The sequence below is a fragment of the Bubalus kerabau genome, chromosome 2 (genome assembly GCF_029407905.1).
Source record: "Bubalus kerabau isolate K-KA32 ecotype Philippines breed swamp buffalo chromosome 2, PCC_UOA_SB_1v2, whole genome shotgun sequence".
NCBI classification, from domain to species: Eukaryota; Metazoa; Chordata; class Mammalia; order Artiodactyla; family Bovidae; genus Bubalus; species Bubalus kerabau.
In genome coordinates this window covers 18,504,993-18,526,687 of record NC_073625.1, presented here as the reverse complement: position 1 = coordinate 18,526,687, position 21,695 = coordinate 18,504,993, and the positions used below count along the sequence as shown (strand labels likewise).

The window sequence follows — 21,695 nt, the reverse complement described above, 5'->3', positions numbered from 1 at the left end:
GGAATGGTCTTTACAATGTCTTTGAGCTGTACTCAAGATTTTGAAGGCCTACTTGCTTTAGGAATGGTCTTTACAATGTCTTTGAGTTGTACTAAAGATTTTGAAGGCCTACTTGCTTCCATGTAAATGTTATCTCATGGACCAGGTGATAAAATTTTATTAATAAAATATTAAAATAGATACTCAGAACAGTTGTGTTCTTCTCAACTTACTTTTTCCATATTTGATCAATCTAAGTTTTATAGCTCTGATCTAAACTTGATTTTAGAAGCCAGCCCAACTGGATTTAAATTCTTGAAGATACCATAGATTTGGGGGCAGAAATAACATAGTACACACTTCTAGTAAGATCTACTTTGGGTTGATATGAGGGCTCAGGAGAACTAATCTGCTTTCTGAAAAATAACCGAGAATCCAAACTAATCACACATATAAACCAGTTTATTAGATTGTCAGTGATACTTTGAGACAAATTCAAGTTATTTTTATTGTACTTTATATAAACAGAGGAAGGGAGGAAAGTTTTAAATTTCAAGCTTTGTTCAGCATGTGTGCAGTTAGCATCCACAGAAGCACCATCGGATATGGAAGAATTAGCACCACAGAATTTTCGGACCTAACTGTTGACATGCATCACTGAAAAATTTGGAACATGAAAACTGAAGGAGTACGTGGTATGGTCTATTAGAAACAATACAAGGCAATTTATGACTCATTTTCATACGGTACAATACAATCACCAATCAATGAGAACCTTTTAAGTACAATAAAGGACAAGAAACACTTTGTACCCTGTTAACACTAAAGCAGTTACAGATTTAAAAACATGTTTTCTTGGAAGAGGCGGTGGGTTGAAATGATCCCTCCTCCTCAATTTTTAAATTCAGAGTTATATAGTTACATGATCTCTTAAGAAAGTATTTTCAAATCTTTATCTCTCTACCAATGCCGACAATTTTTTTTTTTGAAAACAGAAAGGTTTGATGAATTAAGACAAAACAAACCAACAAACAAAATAGAGTCTAGAAGTACTCCAGTGTGGTGGAAGATATTCCACATCAGATCAGTTTGAAAAGGATGCCAATGGTGCTGACACTTGTCTTTCCTTCCGTGGAGGAATGTCAAGTACGGAAGCCTCGCATTCACGATGAACTTCGGTTCATTTCTTTCACCGAATGCCTTTATTCTGGAGTGTAACATGAGAGATTTATTCTGTATTCCTCTACTGTTTTTGTAGTGTCATGGGGCTGTTCCTTTGGCTGGATTTGACAACAGTGAAAAGGGTTGATATTCTCTCTGGATTTAGGGTAATTTGTGAGCTAAAGAAAAAATATTAATTTAAATTTAGCACAGGTGAACTTTTAAAGGGATTTTTCACTATTTTCACAGTACAAACCCATAACGAATATCATTGAAAACCTTTCTGTTAGAAAACATGTAACAAACCCTCAATTTTAAGTCTAGGCCAATTCTGGCGTATTTGAAGGTACTGTATAAGAAATGTGCAATAAGAATAGATACAGGTATATTCAGATCTCAATGCATTGGTGCCAAGGAAAAAATATTTTTACTCACCAAGAGAAGAATATACCTTGAAACATCTATGCAGACACATGAATCAATCATATATCTGCCCAACTTCTAATTCTGGAATAGTGATAACAGGGTCATTTAGGAAAAAAAGTACTCAATTACAGTACGGCAGCAATTTTATGTTGTATATATTTAACAGCAAAAACATCTTTGAAAATAGAATCAGTACTATACGGTAAGTTTACAATTCACCATTTCTATTCTTGTAATACATGCATTTGTTTTCCCAGTTTTTAAAAATCTCACTAGGACCAACATCTTTCTGAACAACAATCTAACATGAAACAAAAACCTTCTAAGGAAAATATTTAGCATCACAGAGACTTGAGAAAAGTCTGTTACTCAGCATCACAAAATACTGGATAGATCTACATTTAAGATTTTCATGCCATGACATTAACACACCTTTGGGTTAATATATCTTATTTAGAAAAAAACAAAACAAAACGAAGAAACAAACCAAAGAACTGACATGGAATTTATCTTTAGTCTCTTCTTGGTAAGAGTAGACTTCTAATAAACGTGACTCCTTTCTGTACCATGTAATGATGATTGCATCTGTGAAGCAGCATTTACATGTAGTAAAACGTTTAAGACTAGTGACAGGAAAATGGCCACTACAGAGAAAGAATTAAAAATAAGTAGAATTATGGAAAAATGTTTTTTTTCTTAAGTGAACTGCCCTCAAACTAAACAAACAAAAAACACAAAGTCTGTTTACTTTGAAATATTCTTGTGTTGAAAAACATATTTGGATACAAGTTAGTCTATCCTTACAAATATCAGAGAAATGTAAGGTATACCTTGAGAAAAAAATTTAGCTTTTGAAAAAAAAAAAATCCTGTTTTTTTTTTTTTCTCTTGAATCAAATCTATTGTTTAAACCAAGTATTAATTTTCTGAAGAGGAAGCAAGTATACACGGCAGCACATCCACATTACCGATTTAAAGCTGGTAATTCACCAGGCATGGTTGATTTGAGCATAGAAGCAACACTGATTTCTTAATGTGTTAGGGTTACATGAAAAAAAAAACAAACTCAACTAAAAATTAAGTAATGACAGGCTGGCTTAATATTTTGATTGCCCTTATCTTTGATCAACATTTCAAAACAAGGTAGTGCCGATTAAAAATAAGATTAAAAAATAAAAGCTGTCTAAAAATTGCTCAATGAAAAAGCCTTCAAATTTTACAACATTTTAACCTCAAATGATTGTAGACTAACTCAGACTAACAGTTTTGCCATTATCACAGACACTTTTGTTACACTTTTTTCCTGTAGTGTTCATTGGTTGTATTATGTAATGCAATTTTGTTACATTAAAATAGTTTGAATTATTATATTTTATTATAAGAAGCTTTAGAAAAACACATAAGTAGGATAAATTTATAAAAGGATAAAGAATATTTTATGGGATTTTAGACAAGTTCTATACAGACATATAGCTAGTTCAAGGTAATAAAGTGCCTTCATTTCCAGGTAATTACTTTTTCATTAAAATATTTTAAGGCTTTACAAGAAACAATGTTATCAGAAGTTTGATAGCATATGGGGTTATGCTATTAATTAGCATTCTTTCATAGTTTTCATTTCATTTAATCTTTTGATCCATATTAGGTAATTTTTAATAATTAGCAGCTTAAAATGATAAAATTTGAATTGCAAATTCTGAATTCATTTTGTGAGGAAAAAGAAAGATGTATAATTTCTAAATGCTGTGATTTGAACATAAGATTCACATGTTTCTTGTGACTGATCCGTTTATGTCATAATATATAACGGCCAACGCCCCCCAAAATTCAACAGAACACTTCATTTCATGGCAAACAGGGCCATGACTTCATTCATTCATATATTCTGTTGTCTGTACATTTAAAATGATTGTGCAGCCCTAAATGAAAAAGGCCACAGAAAAAAAGATAATATCTTCAAATACAGGCACAATTAATATTTTTTATTGCAATAGCTTATGCATAATCTATATTGATGCCAATACCTAATGTTAAAGCATTTATATTTGTTTTCATTTTGCTTCTAATACCAACAGATGTATCAGGATGAAATACTGGTAAGCTAATTGAAGTACATACAATAGCCATAATCATACCGAATTCTATTTCTTCTTGTCATTTTTCTTTGGAGGATATGGGGGTATTTTAAACACAGCTCTGTCCTTAGTTCTCTTGGCAGCTCCAGAGTTTAAGATAAATTATGTCTATATGGACATCAACTACTTGATTTTGCTCTAATGAATTAAAATGTTTAAATATTCTTTTCAGGCATTTAGTTATTTTTATCAGAAAATTGCTAAAGTCAGGCACCAGATTAAAGAACCATGATATCTAAAACGCTTTCTTAATTACCACTGTATTAATTTCAAATGTTCCTTAAAGATTTTTGAGATTAGATGTTAAGAGGAAAGGTAAACTGCATTGCAAAGAATGGTTTAAGTTAATGTTCCATACAATTATAAAAACAGGAACTACCAGTAGGACCAAAGTGCTAGTTTTAAAATTGAGTTTGGTTTCTAATTTAAAGCCTAGTAAGAGTCATTCCTGGGAATTAAAAAAGAAATTACAATGGCATAAACATTTATAATTGCACATTCCTTTACCAAAGTGCCACAAGTTACCAAAACATTTTAAAAATGTATATGATGCTACTTTTCAAAATCTAAGTATATATAAATTTACCTTTATTTTTAATAGTATAGTACAGACAAACAGCACAAATATAAGCAGGAAGATGAATTATAACTTTCTAAAAACAGTATAGTGTATTTAAAAAAAATAACTATTAAGAACTTTTGTCATTATGAAGATTCAAACCCAAAGTATAGCCAAAGCATTTCCATAAAATCTGAAAACATCATGAGAGTTTATGTAGGCAAATTTTAGTCACACCCTGTCATGCAATGCAGAGACATTAAGTGCTTTTTTTTAACACTGTTTTTTTTTAAATTTGACTACATATTATACTTACTTTCTTCAAATGTTGAAGGGACAATATATGCAATAACTGAGCTTTGGAGACAGTACTAAACATAAGGTTTCTAGCCTTAAGTGTTTGTTCCTATTAAGCACAGCAAAAAAGGTTTGATGCATGGGTTATTAATTTTCATGCTTCTATCTCTTTATTCTAAATAGAAATGTAGAGAGGTCATATAAGGAGGACAAAAGGTCATTAGAGACCAAAGCACAAACATATGGAACAAACGTGGTGGAACCTCTCCATATGATTAAATTTGGTGAATTGGGGGAAGACAATAAAATAAATGATTTCTTTACCATGTAATAATTATACTAATATATATTTTAAAATAAATGCCCCCCACATAATATTAGAGTTTTAATAGTTTTGTAGTTTGAACGTGATGACATTAAACTAAGGAGGTATCTCTTTATAAATTGTGACAAAAAAAATTGTATTGTTCAAAGGAGAGAACATGGGATTGTGATTGTCAGTGACAGCCCCTTGTTTTTTGTTAGGCTGCAGGTTAAACACTGTGGTGGAGAGTCTCATTTAATTAAGGTGAAAATGCTGGGAAAATCATACAGTAACTTATGTTACAATGAGGATTAGTTCACAGTCATGGAATATTAAATGACTAGCAAAAAAGGACCCCTTCCTTTTTCTACAGTTTGAGAATCTCCCTTGGATGTAAAAATGACCACATAAAAGCATATGAAAGAAGTGCCCAATTCAATAAGTTCTTTATCTTCTGAGGATATAGAATGGGATACAAATTGAGATTTGTATCCTCTGAGAAATCCTCTGAGAAAAGTAACAAACTTTAAAATCAAGTAAAATCAGAAAGGATCAATCATGATAAATCACTGATAATGACTCTTTCCAACCCAACATACAATAGGTAAGTCAGAGAAACAACAAATTTCTTTCCTATATAATTTAAAGGACCTTCTTGTAGTTTTTGAGTATGAAGATACAATCTCTTATTGGTAAGTAATAGTCTTGAGAGTGGTGGCATTTAAAAATTACTAGAGAAATACTTCAAATAACGGAAATGCATAATATTTCTAATAGAAATTGTAGATGTGTGGAAATTCCACACTATGTATGATAATCCAACTCTATATTACCTCATGTAATACCCAGTATAAGATTCCACAATCTTTTTTTGCTGACACACACAGATTTTTTTTTTCTTGATTTTGCAAAAACAGTTGTATTTACCTAATTTAGCTTTTCCCGGGAAGCAGTGCTGTTGTGGTGACGTAAGTACTGAAAATACCTATGAGACCCATTCCTACCATATAATTTAATCTTGCTTTCTATTTCTGCTGTATTTTCTACTTAGTATTTCAATATCATTCAGCTGTTGTATAGCACTTTTCATTTCCAAATGCCTTACAAATGATTAGAACAGTCACTTCTCACTGCATTCCTATGAGGAAAGGGAAGTTCATAAACTGCTTGAGCAGTGGTGGAACTACTCAGACCTTAGGTATCTGCTCCAAGCCAAAAGCAGTTGTCCAATTCTATGTATCTATACCATACGATCCCTGGGGTCAAAGGCAAGAGCTTCTCTGCTTTACAGACCTAGCAGCCTGTTTGGGTCATGCTGTATGCAAAACAAATATTTGTTGACTTAATGAAGGAGAAATGAGATTGAAAAAAAAAAAAGAAGAAAGAACCTCGACCCCACGCCCAGCTGAAATGGTGCGCTTGCCCACTCTTGCTTCTCTGCTACCAGAGGGTCGGTAGTGTTACGCGACTTAAGTGATAGGGTGGTATTACTCACTCACGATGGCAAACCCATGTTGTATATGCTCACCAGAATATCAATGACACAGCTGTTATTACAACCACTCCTAAAACTTTGAATTAATCACCTTGCCTTTTGCCAAACATTTAAATGAGAGGTTGTACTTTCAGGCACAGTAGACTATTCTTTTCCCAAGCTAATTCAGGCACAAAACAATCAAGGAAGTAATCCTTCCAGGTGCAATCATTATCTTGAATATGGAGACTAACCGAAGGGAGTGGAAAGACAGCTATAGAGACTGAGCGAAAGGAACCGGGGACTACTGGTATTTCAGTGTTTCGGAAATAAATGCAGGAAAGTTAATATCCTTGAGAAGATAGAGATTTTAGTGAGCTAGGTGAATGGTGAGATTCAACTAGATGATGTCAGTCTTTTCCAGCTCTAAAATTCTATGTTGTGCTGTGCTTCCTTCTCTGATATGATGGGAATGTGTATGGTAACCAAAATAAATTTTATTTTTAAGAAAAAAGAATAAACTTTGTAACGTTTAATATCCTGGATCTCGTGAACAACTGAGTACTAAGTTTTTTCTTTTTCTTTTCTAGGCCTTGTTGACTGAAAAAAAAAAAAGCGCACAATGTGAGAGTTGTGAGTATAGTTTTATTTGGGGCAAAATGAGGACCGCAGCCAGGGAGACAGCACCTCAGAGAGCTCTGAGAAACTGCCCCAGAGAGGTAGGGTGGAAGGCCAGTATATTGGTGATTTTGCAGAAGGGGAATATATGCATCAAGCACATATTTTTTCCAAAGGTTTCTGCTAGTCTCATGACGGTCACTGCCAGTCCCAGGGAGCCGACATCACCATGAAGGACTTTAGTGCTTTTCTGTATATGAGGAGATACAAGAACTGGGCTCATACACCATTCTCCTGAAACTATCTTACTGTCTGTAGACCTGTTCTGGCAGTTTCTCCCAGAGCACGGAATGCCTCATTCCTGATCTCCACTCGGAACTCCTTTTGGAGGATGCTGAAGGTCAGTAGTTGGCAGTGGCTCATGATTTGATCCTTGTAGAGGCAGATGGCAAGTGCCAATTTGTAGGTGACAGCCTTCTTTTGCAATGTGCCATGTCAAGCCTTTTCAATCCTAAATAAATCTACTTAAATTATGGCAACCTACTGTGGATATTATAATACTTCATATTATCAGCAAAATTGGCAGCTAAGAGCTTGCTCCTACATCCATAACTTTACATGAATGTCTCTGAATAGGTCTTACCCACTAAGTGCGACTCATGACCTCATGTTCAATTTCAAGGAGAGAAAGGTGAAATTGTTTTTTGTAAAAATGAAGACTTTTGGTTTTAAATCACAAATGATAATCATACTGAGTATGAATCTCTAAGCTGCTGTACATGTTAATAAAAACAGCACTATACAATAGCTAGATTAATTAATTTGACAGAGAAGCAAAAACATTATTTATCCAAAATTAGGAAGCAAAAATCTAATTTTTATTAGCCAGAACATAAATACATGGGTGGAGGAAAGATGATTTACTATGAACTTTAATTTCTGCTAAGCTAGGACTTCCAAAACTCTTTAAACTGTACTCACTGGGAAATCAGGCATACAATTTTTTATTTCACAACCTAAGACCACTTTACACTGTGAACATTAAAATCATGTCCTCGCACATACCAAAATGGGAACCAGGGCTATATCCTCACTTCTCCACGTGGCAACAAACATATTGACAGTTAATTAAAATTAATTACTACAACCAAAAAAATGGTGAACTGCTTAGAGAATTCATGCATACTGGTCAAAAGTGGTTAACCATCTTCATAGTGTAGAACATATATCTTTGAAGCTGAGTATGATAGCACTTTGAATCCTCCTTATGGGTTAAATTACAGTAATAAGATTCTTTTGGTAATTTAAATGTAACTGCCTTTTTATGAGAAATAAGACTTGGGCCAAATTCTACATTAAAGTAGGTCATGTTAAAGGGGAGTTTCATTTCAGTATTTCTGGAATAATCAGAATGAAATATGAATGTGGTAAAATAATTTAGGAACCGTAAGGAGAAAAATAGCTATCAGAGACAAGAAGGAAAGTATGTGTATTTAGTGGCAGGCAGAAAGGCAAAGGAAATGAGAAAATAAGTAGATGAGAGGGATTCAGAGACTGGGAATAGATGAAATGTTATTAATACTCTCTCAGTGATCTGGCAAAATATTTCCTTTGAGTGTCTTTTTCCATAGAACTGATGCAACACTGTAGTACCATATGGTTTCTCTTCCCCTTGCTGAATAGTTGTATAAACTATTATTGAAAACGACCTCCTAGCTTGCCATAAAGTTAAGAGAGCGCCCGTTGGGGGTGCTCTTGGTATGACTGTGTTCTGCAACCTCTTTGTGGTTCTGCTGCTCCCCATTTTAGAATCTTAAGGGTGGACATGGCATGGATAGGAAAGGACTAAGCCAAAGGCCAGCTCAAGCCTCTCCTTTCTTTAGTTACATCTGAATTCAGACTCCTCTATGGCAAGAATAGGATTCTCTTAAAAAAGACAGCAGCAGATCTGTTGGTACACAATTGGCTATGCCACACCAGAATCACAGTATTATCTTTGCTTAAATATATTGCTGCTCCCCAGAATCTCAATGACTCTTTGCTTAAAATGGTAAAATTTAGGAATTTCCTAAATGTTTCCCTGGCGGTCCAGCAGTTAAGACTCCACGCTTCCAATACAGGGGACACAGGTTTGATCCTTGGTGGGGGAACTAAGATCCCACATGCTAAGCGACCAAAAAACAAAAAAATCTCTATGCCAGAGGTGATAGTTATACAACTCTCTAAATATACCAAAGATAACAGAATTGTGCAAGTAAAGCAAGTGAATTGTATGGTATGTAAATTATAATTCAAAAAATTAAAAAACAAATAAAATGGCAAAATGTTGGTAAATTTAATTAGAACTTTCAGAAGAACAAAAAATGCAATCCGGATGTTGCTTTCATTGTATCCATTCTCCTTTCATTACATAAAATATGGACCCATGTGAGTTTCCAGTAATAAAACTGAGTTCATAAGGTTTACAGTATATAATTTTAAAAGTGTGTACAAGCAACTGAGGTATCACCATACTGATAAACAATGAAAGCATTCCTTCCTGCATGTTTTGATAATAGAGATATATAGAGATATCATAAGAAGTGTCTCCTAGCCTGGAATTATTTTTCACATTACTTTCTGAGCTCAAAACAGAGCTATAAAGTAAAAAAAAAAAAAAAAAAAAGCAGTAACGGTTCACTGGCTATTGAATTGTTGAACTGCACAAGCCCATTACCTCTGCTTTTAATAGAACAATAGCATAATTCAGGGTCTCTCAAAAGAGTACGAATATAACTAAGATATAGGAGAGTTGCCTGAATGTTAGGAGCACTATCATTTAATATTAATATTAGCAGATATTTTGTCCCCTCCATCCTTACTACAGGGTTGCTGCCATGATTCAGTTAAGATACTCAGAAAAGATCTGCTTATTTTTTGCCTGTTTAAAAAAAGAATCATTAGCAATAAAAAGGAAATATAAATTCAACAACAGGGATGGTCAAGAAACTACTAGACTGAGTGAAGGAAGTCAAACAAAAAATACTTGTCAACTTATATGAAATTCCAGAATAGATGAAAGTGACTTATGGGGTGAGAAATCAGACTGGTGACTGCTTCTGGAAGTCAGGATGGGGGGACGGTACGTGTGGTGACTGGGAAGGGATACATGAGAACTGGCATGAGAAAAATGTTCTATGTCTTGATACTTGCCCAAACTGACTGACTGGTATAAGAACTGTATGTAAATTAAACTTGAATATAAAACGTTCAACAGCATTACGACTAAGCAAAATATACCCACTGAAGAACCATCGTGAAGGTTGGTGTCACTTCTCTTTTTTCATGTCAAAACTTCTACCCTCACCGTGCCCCACAGAGAGCAACATATCCCAGAATGGGGTCTATGATGTACTCTGCAGACAACATGGATTTTGTATCAGCACACTAAACCCAAACAGGCTCTTTGTAACTGGAGAAAAATTAAGACACATTCTTTTATTGACCACAGTAAATGTGTCTTTATATCTAAGAAAAGATATAAAACATCTGTTTCAAATACACCATAGAATTGGGACTTCCCTGGCGGTCCAGTGGTTAAGATTCCATGCTTCCCATGCAGAGGGCAGGGGTTTGATTCCTGGTCAGGGAACTAAGATCCAGGATGCCCCGCCTGGTATGGCCAAGCAAACAAAAAAACTCCTAGAATGTGAAAGGTTTTCCAAGTCAGATTTATTCATGTGAAAATACTAATTTATACACACAGAAAAAAAATCAATTAAAAATTTGGCTCAAATGCTTAAAAGTATGGCCTTCGTGGCAGTATGGCCTTCAATCCTGTTTTGGTTCCCCAAGGAAGTGTGAATGCAGGTGCAGCAGTAGTGACCACGAATAGTAGTGACCACTAGTATCTACAGCAGGTCGATGAACGTAAAACATTTAGGTGGCAAGGAAACAAAATTTTATCTTATGCTGTGGTGGCAGTGAAGTCGCTAAGTTGCGTCAGACTCTGCGACCCCATGGACTGCAGCCTGCCAGGCTCCTTTGTCCACGGGGCTTCCCAGGCAAGAATACTGGAGTGGACTGCCATTTCCTCCTCCATTTCCTTGTGCTACCTGGTGTGTAATCAAGCGTATACAGTATGCCACGTTTTAAAACTAATTCAATGCCACTGGTTGGGGCCTAATTTTTAATGATTAGCTCTCCACTTCAAATCTAAGGGGCCAAGCTCATTGACGTTAAAGAGGTGACAATCAGAGGTAAAATGTTCAAGGAATTCCCAATTTCCTATAGAAATAATCTTATTACACTACTGGACAATTCTAAAAATAAAGTGAAGAAGTTCTACTGGTTCTGAGAAGAAAATAGTAATACCCGGACATATCCTGAAGAGAATTTATGTGCAAGTGATGCCAAGTATTCATGGGCAAAATTAAGACCATAATGAAAACCAGATACTTATTTCTCCAAATTATTTCTTATTTTAATTCCATTTCTAACCTACCGAAGGCTTATGCTGTCCTAAACTGACGTGTTATACAAAGGCATCTAAAACATCTAATTTAAGTGCTATTCATCATTTCCACCAGAGTAGAGGGAAGAAACGGAAAAAGTAAGCCCTTTCCCCAGCACAATGCCTGCCTGTAGGAGGAACTCAATAAGGATGCGTGGAATCAATGAATGAATGCTTTCATTTCCTGGAACTGTCATTTCTTACCTCACACAATGACTTCTTACTATACATTAAAACTTCAGTGTGATTGAAAAGGAAAAACATAGGCACATACTTAGTAAAAAAAAAAAAAGTAATGCTCTGGGGGTTTCCCTGGCGGTCCAGTGGTTAGGACACTGGGCTTCTACTGCAGGGGGCATGGGTTCAATCCTGGCTGGGGAAGTAAGATCCCACATGCCACACAGCGTGGCCAGATAAGTTTAAAAAAGTAAATAAAATGAAAGTAGTGCTCTGAAACCCCATCATTATCACTGTTATTGCTATTGTTGACCCAAAAAGTTGTATCAACATACACTGATGTAATTGGAAAACAACAACAATAAATTGCTACATGATAACCTAGATGTTGGAGAAGGCAATGGCACCCGACTCCAGTACTCTTCCCTGGAAAATCCCATGGATGGAGGAGCCTGGTGGGCTGCAGTCCATGGGGTCCCCGAGAGTCAGACATGACAAAGCGACTTCACTTTCACTTTTCACTTTCATGCATTGGAGAAGGAAATGGCAACCCACTCCAGTGTTCTTGCCTGGAGAGTCCCAGGGACGAGGGAGCCTGGTGGCTGCCGTCTATGGGGTCGCACAGAGTCGGACACGACTGAAGTGACTTAGCAGCAGCAGCAACCTAGATGTTTAGCTATAAAAAATTTCCTTTTAAAAACTCAGTTGACACTAAAGGACACCATTTGCTTTTCTAGAGGCAGTGATAAAAACTTATATAATTAATGGCATGGGTAGTTGTATGATGCTTCAGATAAATATTTTCTGAGATAGTGAGAGGTTTAAAGGTTCATAAGCACCAAAGAAAAACAGAATGCCAGGTGCTAGAAGATAGAAGAAATATAGTCCAAGATGATATAAAATGAGGAAAAGCTCAGTATTAGAATGACAGTCTATAGGAGCCTCTTTTATGACGGTAACTGGGACCTCAATTATAATGGTTACTTCCTGGTTAAATAAGGGTTAGAGTGTGTGTCAACTATCAAACAGCTATTTTTCAGAAGAAAAAAATGACTCACAAACATGATCTTGTTTGTAATAGCTTTCAACTTTAAAATAAATGGGTGAGAGAAGTCTTGTAGCTAAGAGAAAATAAACACATATTTTAAATGAATCACATATTCCACCCCCAATAGATTTTGAAGCAAACTAATACAGAAGTAGGTATTAGGTAGTGGGAAGACCATTTAATAAAGTTTAGCTCAAGTTCTGAAATGCCTAGTTAAGTGATTTTGGACAAGACACGTAACATCTTTAATGTTTTTCCTATCTGGTATAAGAGACTCGGGTTCTATCCCTGGGTTGGGAAGATTCCCTGGAGTAGGAAACGTCCACCCACTCCAGTATTCTTGCCTGAAGAATCCATGGACAGAGGAGCCTGATGGACTACAGTCCATGGGGTTGCAAAGTGGGACAAAATTGAAGCGACTTGGCACAGCATAGCACATAAAATGAAGGTGTAACTGCAAAGATTCCTATGTTGGTTGGGGGTGGGGTAGGGGGAAGTTGAGGCAGATGAAGACAAGAAAATCCTAGGTTGTCAAGTCACTAAGGATACTTACACGAATACTAGGAAACAGGTGATTACAATCCTTTTAGCTGTGGGGCAACTGGCCCCAAATTATGCAGACTGCCAAACGATCTTCTTTTAAAAAAAGTCAAGCAAAGCATTTCTGTTTTCCTCCAGCAATAAAACCATGCTTTGATACTTCCTTGTCTGCAGATTATTCACTTTCTTAATGGCGTCTTTTGATGGGCAGAAGATTTTAATTTTGGTCAAGTCTAGTTTTTTTTTTCTTTTATAAAAGTTAGTGCTTTTTGTTTCCTGCCCAAGAAATTTCTGCCTACACAGTTGTTGGCTTTTATATTTTACTGAAAACAGCTTCAACAGATTTTAACTAACCCAACTCCCTTGTTGCAGCTGTACCTGACAGAGTTACTCTGGTAAAAGGAAACTTCCACTTCCTTCCAATTTTGCATACTTTTGTTCTACTTTCTGGAGAACTATCCACTTTAAGGGTTGGAAAGAATTAATAATGAGGTTAAGTTTATTAAATGCTTATTATGTGACAGAAACTTTGCTAACAGCTTTATGTATCTTTAAAGTGAAAGTGAAGACACCCCATTGTGTCCGATTCTTTGTGACCTCATGGACTGTAGCCTACCAGGCTTCTCCATCCATGGAATTTTCCAGGCAAGAATACTGGAGTGGGTTGCCATTTCCTTCTCCAGGATATCTTTGTGACCCAGGGATTGAACCTGGGTCGCTAGCATTGCAGGCAGACAGATGCTTTACCATCTGAGCCACCAGGGAAGCTCAGTTTAGCCACCTAAGCTTATGTATCTTAGGATGCTGAATTTTCTTGAAGAGCATTTTGGCTGACTATAGGTTCTGTGGGGCAAGGAACCTTATCTGTTTTGTTTTTGATACATCCTTTGGCCCAGCACATAGTCATTATAAATGGAAAGCTGATTGAATAAATTCTCACAATGATTCTAAAGAGGTATAAAATTTGTCCCAAATTACACAATATGTGACAAAATTTGATCTTGAACGCAGGACTGGCTGACATGAAAGTCTGTTCTATACTCTTTACCATTCTCTACTAGACTACTGACACTGCCTGATTCCTCTGTGGGGAACCGGTACCTAGAAATACAGCTGAAATTATTGCCATAGGTTAAGGGGGTGGACAAAATGCACTGAAATTATTTTATTCCTCTGAAAGCAAAAAGCAAACATGGATTTTCTACTAAGCTCCTTCATGATAATCCTAGGTGTATTGACCTTCTTATATTTATAGCTATGTGATTATTTATGCAGATTGAGCCACATGAAAGTTTTATGGTCACAGAAATATATGCAGAGATAAATTCAATCTCCAGGTGAGAATTTAGAATTCAGCCTGCTAATTCCTCAGTGAGGCTAGAAGTGAAAGTGAAAGTCGCTCAGTCATGTCCAATTCTTTGCAACCCCATGGACTATACAGTCCATGGAATTCTCCAGGCCAGAATACTGGAGTGGGTAACCTTTCCCTTCTCCAGGGAATCTTCCCAACCCAGGAATCAAACCCAGGTTTCCCGCATTGCAGGCAGATTCTTTACCAGCTGAGCCACAAGGGAAGCCCAAGAGTACTGGAGTGGGTAGCCTATCCCTTCTCCAGGGGATCTTCCCAACCCAGGAATCGAACCAGGGTTTCCTGCTTTGCAGGCAGAATCTTTACCAACTGAACTATGAGGGAAGCCCCCGTGAGGCTACAAAACCATGGTTAACTGGGAATGCTAGGAACAATTCATTTATTCAATGGAACTTCCTAGTCAGCAGTTTTAACCACAATGCTCTTGAGCCTGTTGAAATTCAAATATTCCTAGTATGTATGATTATTTTGATTTTCTGCTTCAATAAATATAACAGTGAACATGATAAAATTTTGTGTGTGGATGAAGATTACTGCACTGTTAACTATTATAATGATATAATGGAAGATGTGGGTTCTTGAGTTAATTTGCTAAAAACTTGGAACATCTGTTTCAAACGGGTTTCCAAAAAAGCCTGCTTCTAACTTATTATGTGGTCATTTATCTCTTGTTCGTGAGCGTGTAGGGGAAAAAAAAAATCACCGATTGACTTTTAATTATTAATTGAATTTACTGTGCAAATCAAGTAGTTTTCTCTCTTAAATTCTCCAAATAACATGTTTGAAGACTACAATGCAACGCAATGCCATGACAGGACTCGTGTCTACAGGAGGGGATTTGTATTCTAGTCAATAGGATCCAGTTCTGGGAGGTTCACTAAGGTAGGAAGCTCAGGAAAGAGGGTCAAATTCTCAGTAACTAGCGACTGAATCTAGACAGGTGGTTTCTGTATAGACATGCGCACCAATATAATGATTTGACATGCTTTCCGCCAGGGCCAAAATACATCAAAGATTCAGTGTAGAATTGCACCTAAAGATGTAACAAAAACAGGAAAGTAACTAGAATGCATTAAAAAATATTTTATTTAGTTATAAAAAGTATGTACTTAATTTGAACAAATTTTACCATTTAAAATGTCTATAGTTTTATTATGAAGGCTTCAACAAGCCGTGGGCTTCTTATAAACTTTGGTTATTTTAGTAGATCGCTAAGTGATTTATAGCAAACTGTTTAACCTGCCTGGACCTGTTTTCTTCATCTGTTAAGTGAGGTTAGTGATACTGACCTAAACTCATCTGAATTAGTATTTTCATCAGGATGAAATGAGATCCAATATATGAAAGAACTTTGAAAAATGTCAAATTACATGAAAATTATTATAATTTAAAAATCCCATAATTCTTTTTTAACATTTAATTAGAAAATATTTTAGCAGCAATGACCATTTATAGAAAAACTTTCAGGATAAATGAATCTTTTGTACCAAAAATAATTGAATTTATCCATTAATGGCTCTTCACTGCAATGAGTCTACAGTGAAAATTATTACAGCTGTTGATTTACACAGACACAGCTGAATCAGGTTTACTGCATTCAGCTAAGACACTGGTGAGTAATTCATAGTTGAGAACATGGATGGATTTTGTATATCAATCCAGACATATGGAGAGAAAAGGAGTGCATGAAGATATTGTATACATTATGAGAATGAAATGAAATTAAAGTGAGATGAATACAAAGATCTGGGGCAGGGAGGACAAATATGTGACATGAATGTTACTACTCCACGCTTTCCTCATCCTCCCCCCAGCTCAACCCCATGGACACACAGAAGTCACAGCGGTCTTAGGATGAGCCTGCCTTGGACTCCATAATCTCCAACCTTAGAGCTCAGGAAGTCATCACCATTTGAACACAGCACATGAGATGAATCAGAATCATTATTTTCATCCTAGGACATTAAAAGAGACTTGGAATGGAAAAATGAAAAAGACACATGTATCCCATTGTTCAATGTAGCACTATTTACAATAGCTAGAACATGGAAGCAACCTAGATGTCCATCGACAGATGAATGGATAAAGTAGTTCTGGTACGTATACATAACAGAATATTACTCAGCCATAAAAGGAATGCATCTGAGTCAGTTCTAATGATAGATGAACCTAGAACCTATTATACAGAGTGAAGTAAGTCAGAAAGAGAAAGATAAATATCGTATTCTAATGCATATATATGGAATCTAGAAAAATGGTATTGAAGAATTTACTTACAGGGCAGCAATGGAGAAACAGACATAGAGAACAGACTTATGGACATGGGGAGAGGGGAGGAGAGGGTGAGATGTATGGAGAAAGTTACATGGAAACTTACATTACCATATGTAAAATACATGGTCAACGGGAATCTGCTGTATGGTAGACGGGAGGGAAGTTCAAAATGGAGGGGATATGTGTACACCTATGGCTGATTCATGTTGAGGTTTGATAGAAAACAACAAAATTCTGTAAAGCAATTATCCTTCAATAAAAAAATAAATTAATTTAAAAAAGAGAGACTTGGAATGACAGAGAAGACAGAGATATTGTTTAAAGTAGTATGACTGTAGTTCTCTAAATTGGCATCAATGAAATATATCCTAAATACCATAACAGATGCAGATCATTCATCACATTTAGAAAATAAATTGTTCAAGGGAAAAGTACATACAACTTTTACAACAGCTCCAAACATACTTATATTTACCAATACATGGCCAGGCCTGTGGCAGACAATCAGATGAGTATCCAGTGAATGGAAAAAAATGACAGATTGATTAGGCTCCAACAGTTGCTTTGAATCAAATAACTTTGGACATGGCCCACTTCAAGCTAATGGTGGTGGAATATTATTCTTTCATAAATCACTGTATCTTGAGTTCTTAGTGCAAGGGCTGGCAGAGAGCAGCCACTTAATACTCACTGAGTGAATACAAGAACAGGATCATTTATCTATTAAGCAAGGGACAAAATATTTCTGAAGTAAAATTTAGGATGGGCAGGAAACCAAAGATCTCATATGCTACAAAATTTGTGAGTCAGTTGTTGGAATAAGATGACATAGTGTTTCTTATCAGGTTTTTAAACGATCACTTTCATTCCCACTTGTCATCATTCTGATTTGTCTGTTAAGTACTGTGATCTTCAGGTAACAAGATTTCAAAGGCAAAACAGGAATAGGAACACTTGTGATTAAATGAAGAGGGATGATTTTAGTCATCAGTCCAGGGCAAGGTGTAGAGGGGAATAAAAAAGAGGAAGAAAAAAACAGCCTCTGGTTTTAAACTTAATTCAAGTTAAGGAGATGGGATTTCTGTACAGGAAAGTTAAGTTTACATTTTTAAATATATTTAATCATGTTCTAGGCTGTGTCTAAAAAAAAAACCTTTTGGAACTAGAAGAATGGCCTTTTGAAAGTTTTTAGTATACAGGACCAAAAGATAAGTTTGCTGCTGCTGCTGCTAAGTCGCTTCAGTCGTGTCCGACTCTGCGCGACCCCATAGACGGCAGCCCACCAGGCTTCCCCGTCCCTGGGATTCTCCAGGCAAGAACACTGGAGTGGGTTGCCATTTCTTTCTCCAATGCATGAAAGTGAAAAGTGAAAGTGAAGTCGCTCAGTCGTGTCCGACTCTAGCGACCCCATGGACTGCAGCCTACCAGGCTTCTCCGTCCATGGGATCTTCCAGGCAAAAGTACTGGAGTGGGGTGCCATTAAGCAACTGTAACTAAACATGAAGGATGCCAAGAAAGAAAGTATGACCAGTTAATGTCAGATGAAATGGTTAAGATGTGGGGAAAATAAGAAAAGGTCACAGAACCAAGTTGAAGGTAACTTCAGAAGTTTCATGACTCCATGGATATAGAAATTGAAAGGTTCTTCTGATCCAATGCCCACACTGCTGATAAACAAGCTGGGGCCCACAGCAGTGAAAAGACCTGCTCTAAGCCTACCGAGGGGCGTCCCAGGGGGCTCAGCGGTAAAGAATCCACCTGCCAAGCAGGAGACTCAGGGTTCAACCGCTGGTCAGGAAGATCCCCTGGAGAATCCAATATTCCTGCCTGAAAAATCCCACGGACAGGGGAGCCTGGTGGGCTACAATCCATGGGGTCACAGAGTCAGACATGACTTAGCATCTAAACAACAAGCCTATCTTGAAAACACCAGAGCTGGGGCTTTCGAATGATAATACACAACACAGCGCTCTCAGCCTCTGCACCACACCTCTGCATACCAGGAGAGCAAAGGCGAGACCTTAGGATTCTTTAAAGTCCATGAATGCTTGAAATAATAGTGCAAATAATACACACTTGAAATTTTTTTTTGCTTTATAAATTATAGCACAGATAAGAGTGAGTAATCTGGCACCCACAGTCATTTTACAGTTATTTTCGAAACAAAATTATTAAAACAAACTTGTCAGTCAGAATTGAATTATTAAAATCTAATAATCAAATTTCACATTTATCTAAAATTAATTTTTCCATATAAATCATGTTTCCATCAAAGTGTAGATTTTCTATAATATGTCTCATGTCAGAAGCAAATTACCTAATAATCAAATTTCATGTTTATCTAAGATTAATTTTTTCCACATAAATCGTAAATTTCCATCAAAGTGTAGATTTTCTATAATATGTCTCAGATCAGAAGCAAATTACCTAATGGAAGGTACTGCTTGAATCCCAGCTTGGCACATCAGTAAATGTAATATTGGGAGTCTTCTTCCAAAAATGAGTCAAACAGTAAATGGTAGTGATTAACAAACCAAATTGCACGTAGTTACCTAATAACCCAAAAGATCCTTAAATAGAAGTACTGTTCAGCATGTGTAAAGAATATTAGAAACTAGTTTTAATTATTATAAGTCACACAGGCAGTACTAATTCTACGTAAGTTTAATCTTATAATTGATAAAGTAAACAGCTGTCAAAAAATAAAAAAAAGGCTCAGAACTTGGGGGAATTTTCAGACTGGAGTTTACTACATTAAAGAGTCCCAATTGGCAAAACATTAATGCCTAGCTTATGTTAGAGACTACAAAGAGAGGAGAGATTAACTTCTGGGTTGTTAACAGCATGTGCCCTGAGGATTACATGACACTAAGAGAAGTTCTGTGTTTTGAGGGGTGACAATGGTGGGCAATAGAGAAAGATCATAAATAGTGATGGGAGGGAGTCCCCTGGCAGTCCAGTGGCAGTCCAGTGGTTAGGACACAGCATTTTCACTCCCGAGGGTCCAGGTTCAATCCCTGGTGGGGGAACGAAAATTCCACAAGGTGTACAGTGTGGCCAAATTATATATACAGTGATGGGAGCACTGCAAAGAAAAAAAATAATTGCTTAGTATGTTACTGAACCAGATGCACTCCAACTCTTTCATTAAATCTTTTTAACTCAAAATTTTTTTCCCCTTACTGAGAAAACATTTCTGATTTTTAATAGAAATAAAAGAAGTAACAAAATTCAATTTTAAGGAATTTTCTTTGAAATATTATCACTCTTGTTGCAACATGTCATTAAAGAAAAATCTAGGTGCTACAAAAAGTATGGAGATGAAACTCATGATACACCGATACTATAAATTAGTAAAATGAAGATTCAATTATCATTATTCAAGAATCATGATCAATTAGTTTTTGTGCCAGTTCCAAGATACTTATTTATTTATTTTTATGGCTGCCCTGCACAGTATGTGGTATAAGTTTTCAGTCAGGGATTGAACCCACATCCCCTGCATTGGAAGTGTGATGTTTTAACCACTGGACCACTACATAAGTCCCAGTTCCAAGATAATTTAAGCCAAAAAAATTGATTGTTTTCCTTATGTCAAGAACATAAGCATAATTCTTATAATTATAGCATTTTTGGTTATTTAGATGGATACTGCTTTATTGAATTCTTGAAAAATTTTAAGAACAGAGTAAGAGAAACTTTTTGAGGAAAAACTTGAAGAGTTTTGAAAATGTTTCTTGGGTTGAGTTTTTTTCTCAACTGCCAATGATTTTGAAAATACCATGTGAAACACTTTACTTGCAGAAAATGTATTTTTATTTATGGCTAGGGGCCTGGTGGGCTGCCATCTATGGGGTCGCACAGAGTTGGACACGACTGAAGCGACTTAGCAGCAGCAGCATTCCTCCCAAATTAGGTTTCTAATAAAGCTACTTAAAGGTAAACAGTTTTGTATTGTACTAAGCAAAGATTCTGAAATCACCTAGTGAACATCAACACTGTCAAACACCAGAAAAATTTCCAATCTATTATATTATACAAGTAAAATTTCAATCTATTATATATACAAGTATATACTATACAAGTAATCTATTATATTATACAAGAATTGTCTAGTAGAAGACAATTCTAGGATGTACATAGGAAAAGTCTAGGAAATTCCAGGATTTAGCCTAATTGCACTGGTAACTAACTGTAACTTCAGACTTCCAACAAACAGGCACAAAGATTCCATTGGAATCCTCTCAGTCTCAGGAAGAATAAAGGGTTACCTTTCCCTGTAAATCAAGTTTCCAGAATAAAATATCCTCATTCATAGTCACCCAAAGATTATAAGGGGCTCTTAATAGAAGCATAATTGTCCTGTAATTGTAAATCTTTTTGCATGATAATTATAATAATATAGGATATATAAGGATTCTACTTGGAGAGCTAAGTAGCAATAATTATAAACCCATTATTGATGGAAGAACAGTTAAGGAAGTATCTTGCTTATTGAGAAAAAAGGTTGAGAAGACAGTAGAATGGGGGTTGCCAGGAGATGGGGATGGTAGGATGAGGAATGTTTAATGGGTATAGAGTTTCAGTTTTGGAAGATGAAAAAGTTTCAGAGACTAGTTGTATAACAAGCTGAATATATTTAAACACCAATGAACTATATACTTAGAAATGGTTAAGGTAGTACATTTCTTGTTATGTACTCTTTTAAACACACATAAACACAAGTTGAGCAAGATTAGAAGTGAGGAATTCAGATTGATTAAGGGTATGTTTTTCTACTTCTACTAAATTGTAAGTTATAGCTGAAAAAAATAAGGCTGAGGCAAGTTATTCAAGACTTGAT

General features: G+C 36.0%; 1 protein-coding gene across 1 annotated transcript in view; it reads right to left on the bottom strand.

The window, feature by feature from the left end:
• Nucleotides 1–363: 363 nt before the first annotated feature.
• PURG (purine rich element binding protein G) overlaps nt 364–21,695 on the bottom strand; it is a 39,893-nt gene continuing 18,561 nt past the window's right edge. The window contains exon 3 of the mRNA XM_055567141.1: nt 364–1,319. Coding sequence (XP_055423116.1) covers nt 1,182–1,319 — 138 coding nt within the window. The 3' untranslated portion in view covers nt 364–1,181. The remainder of the gene's footprint in view (nt 1,320–21,695) is intronic.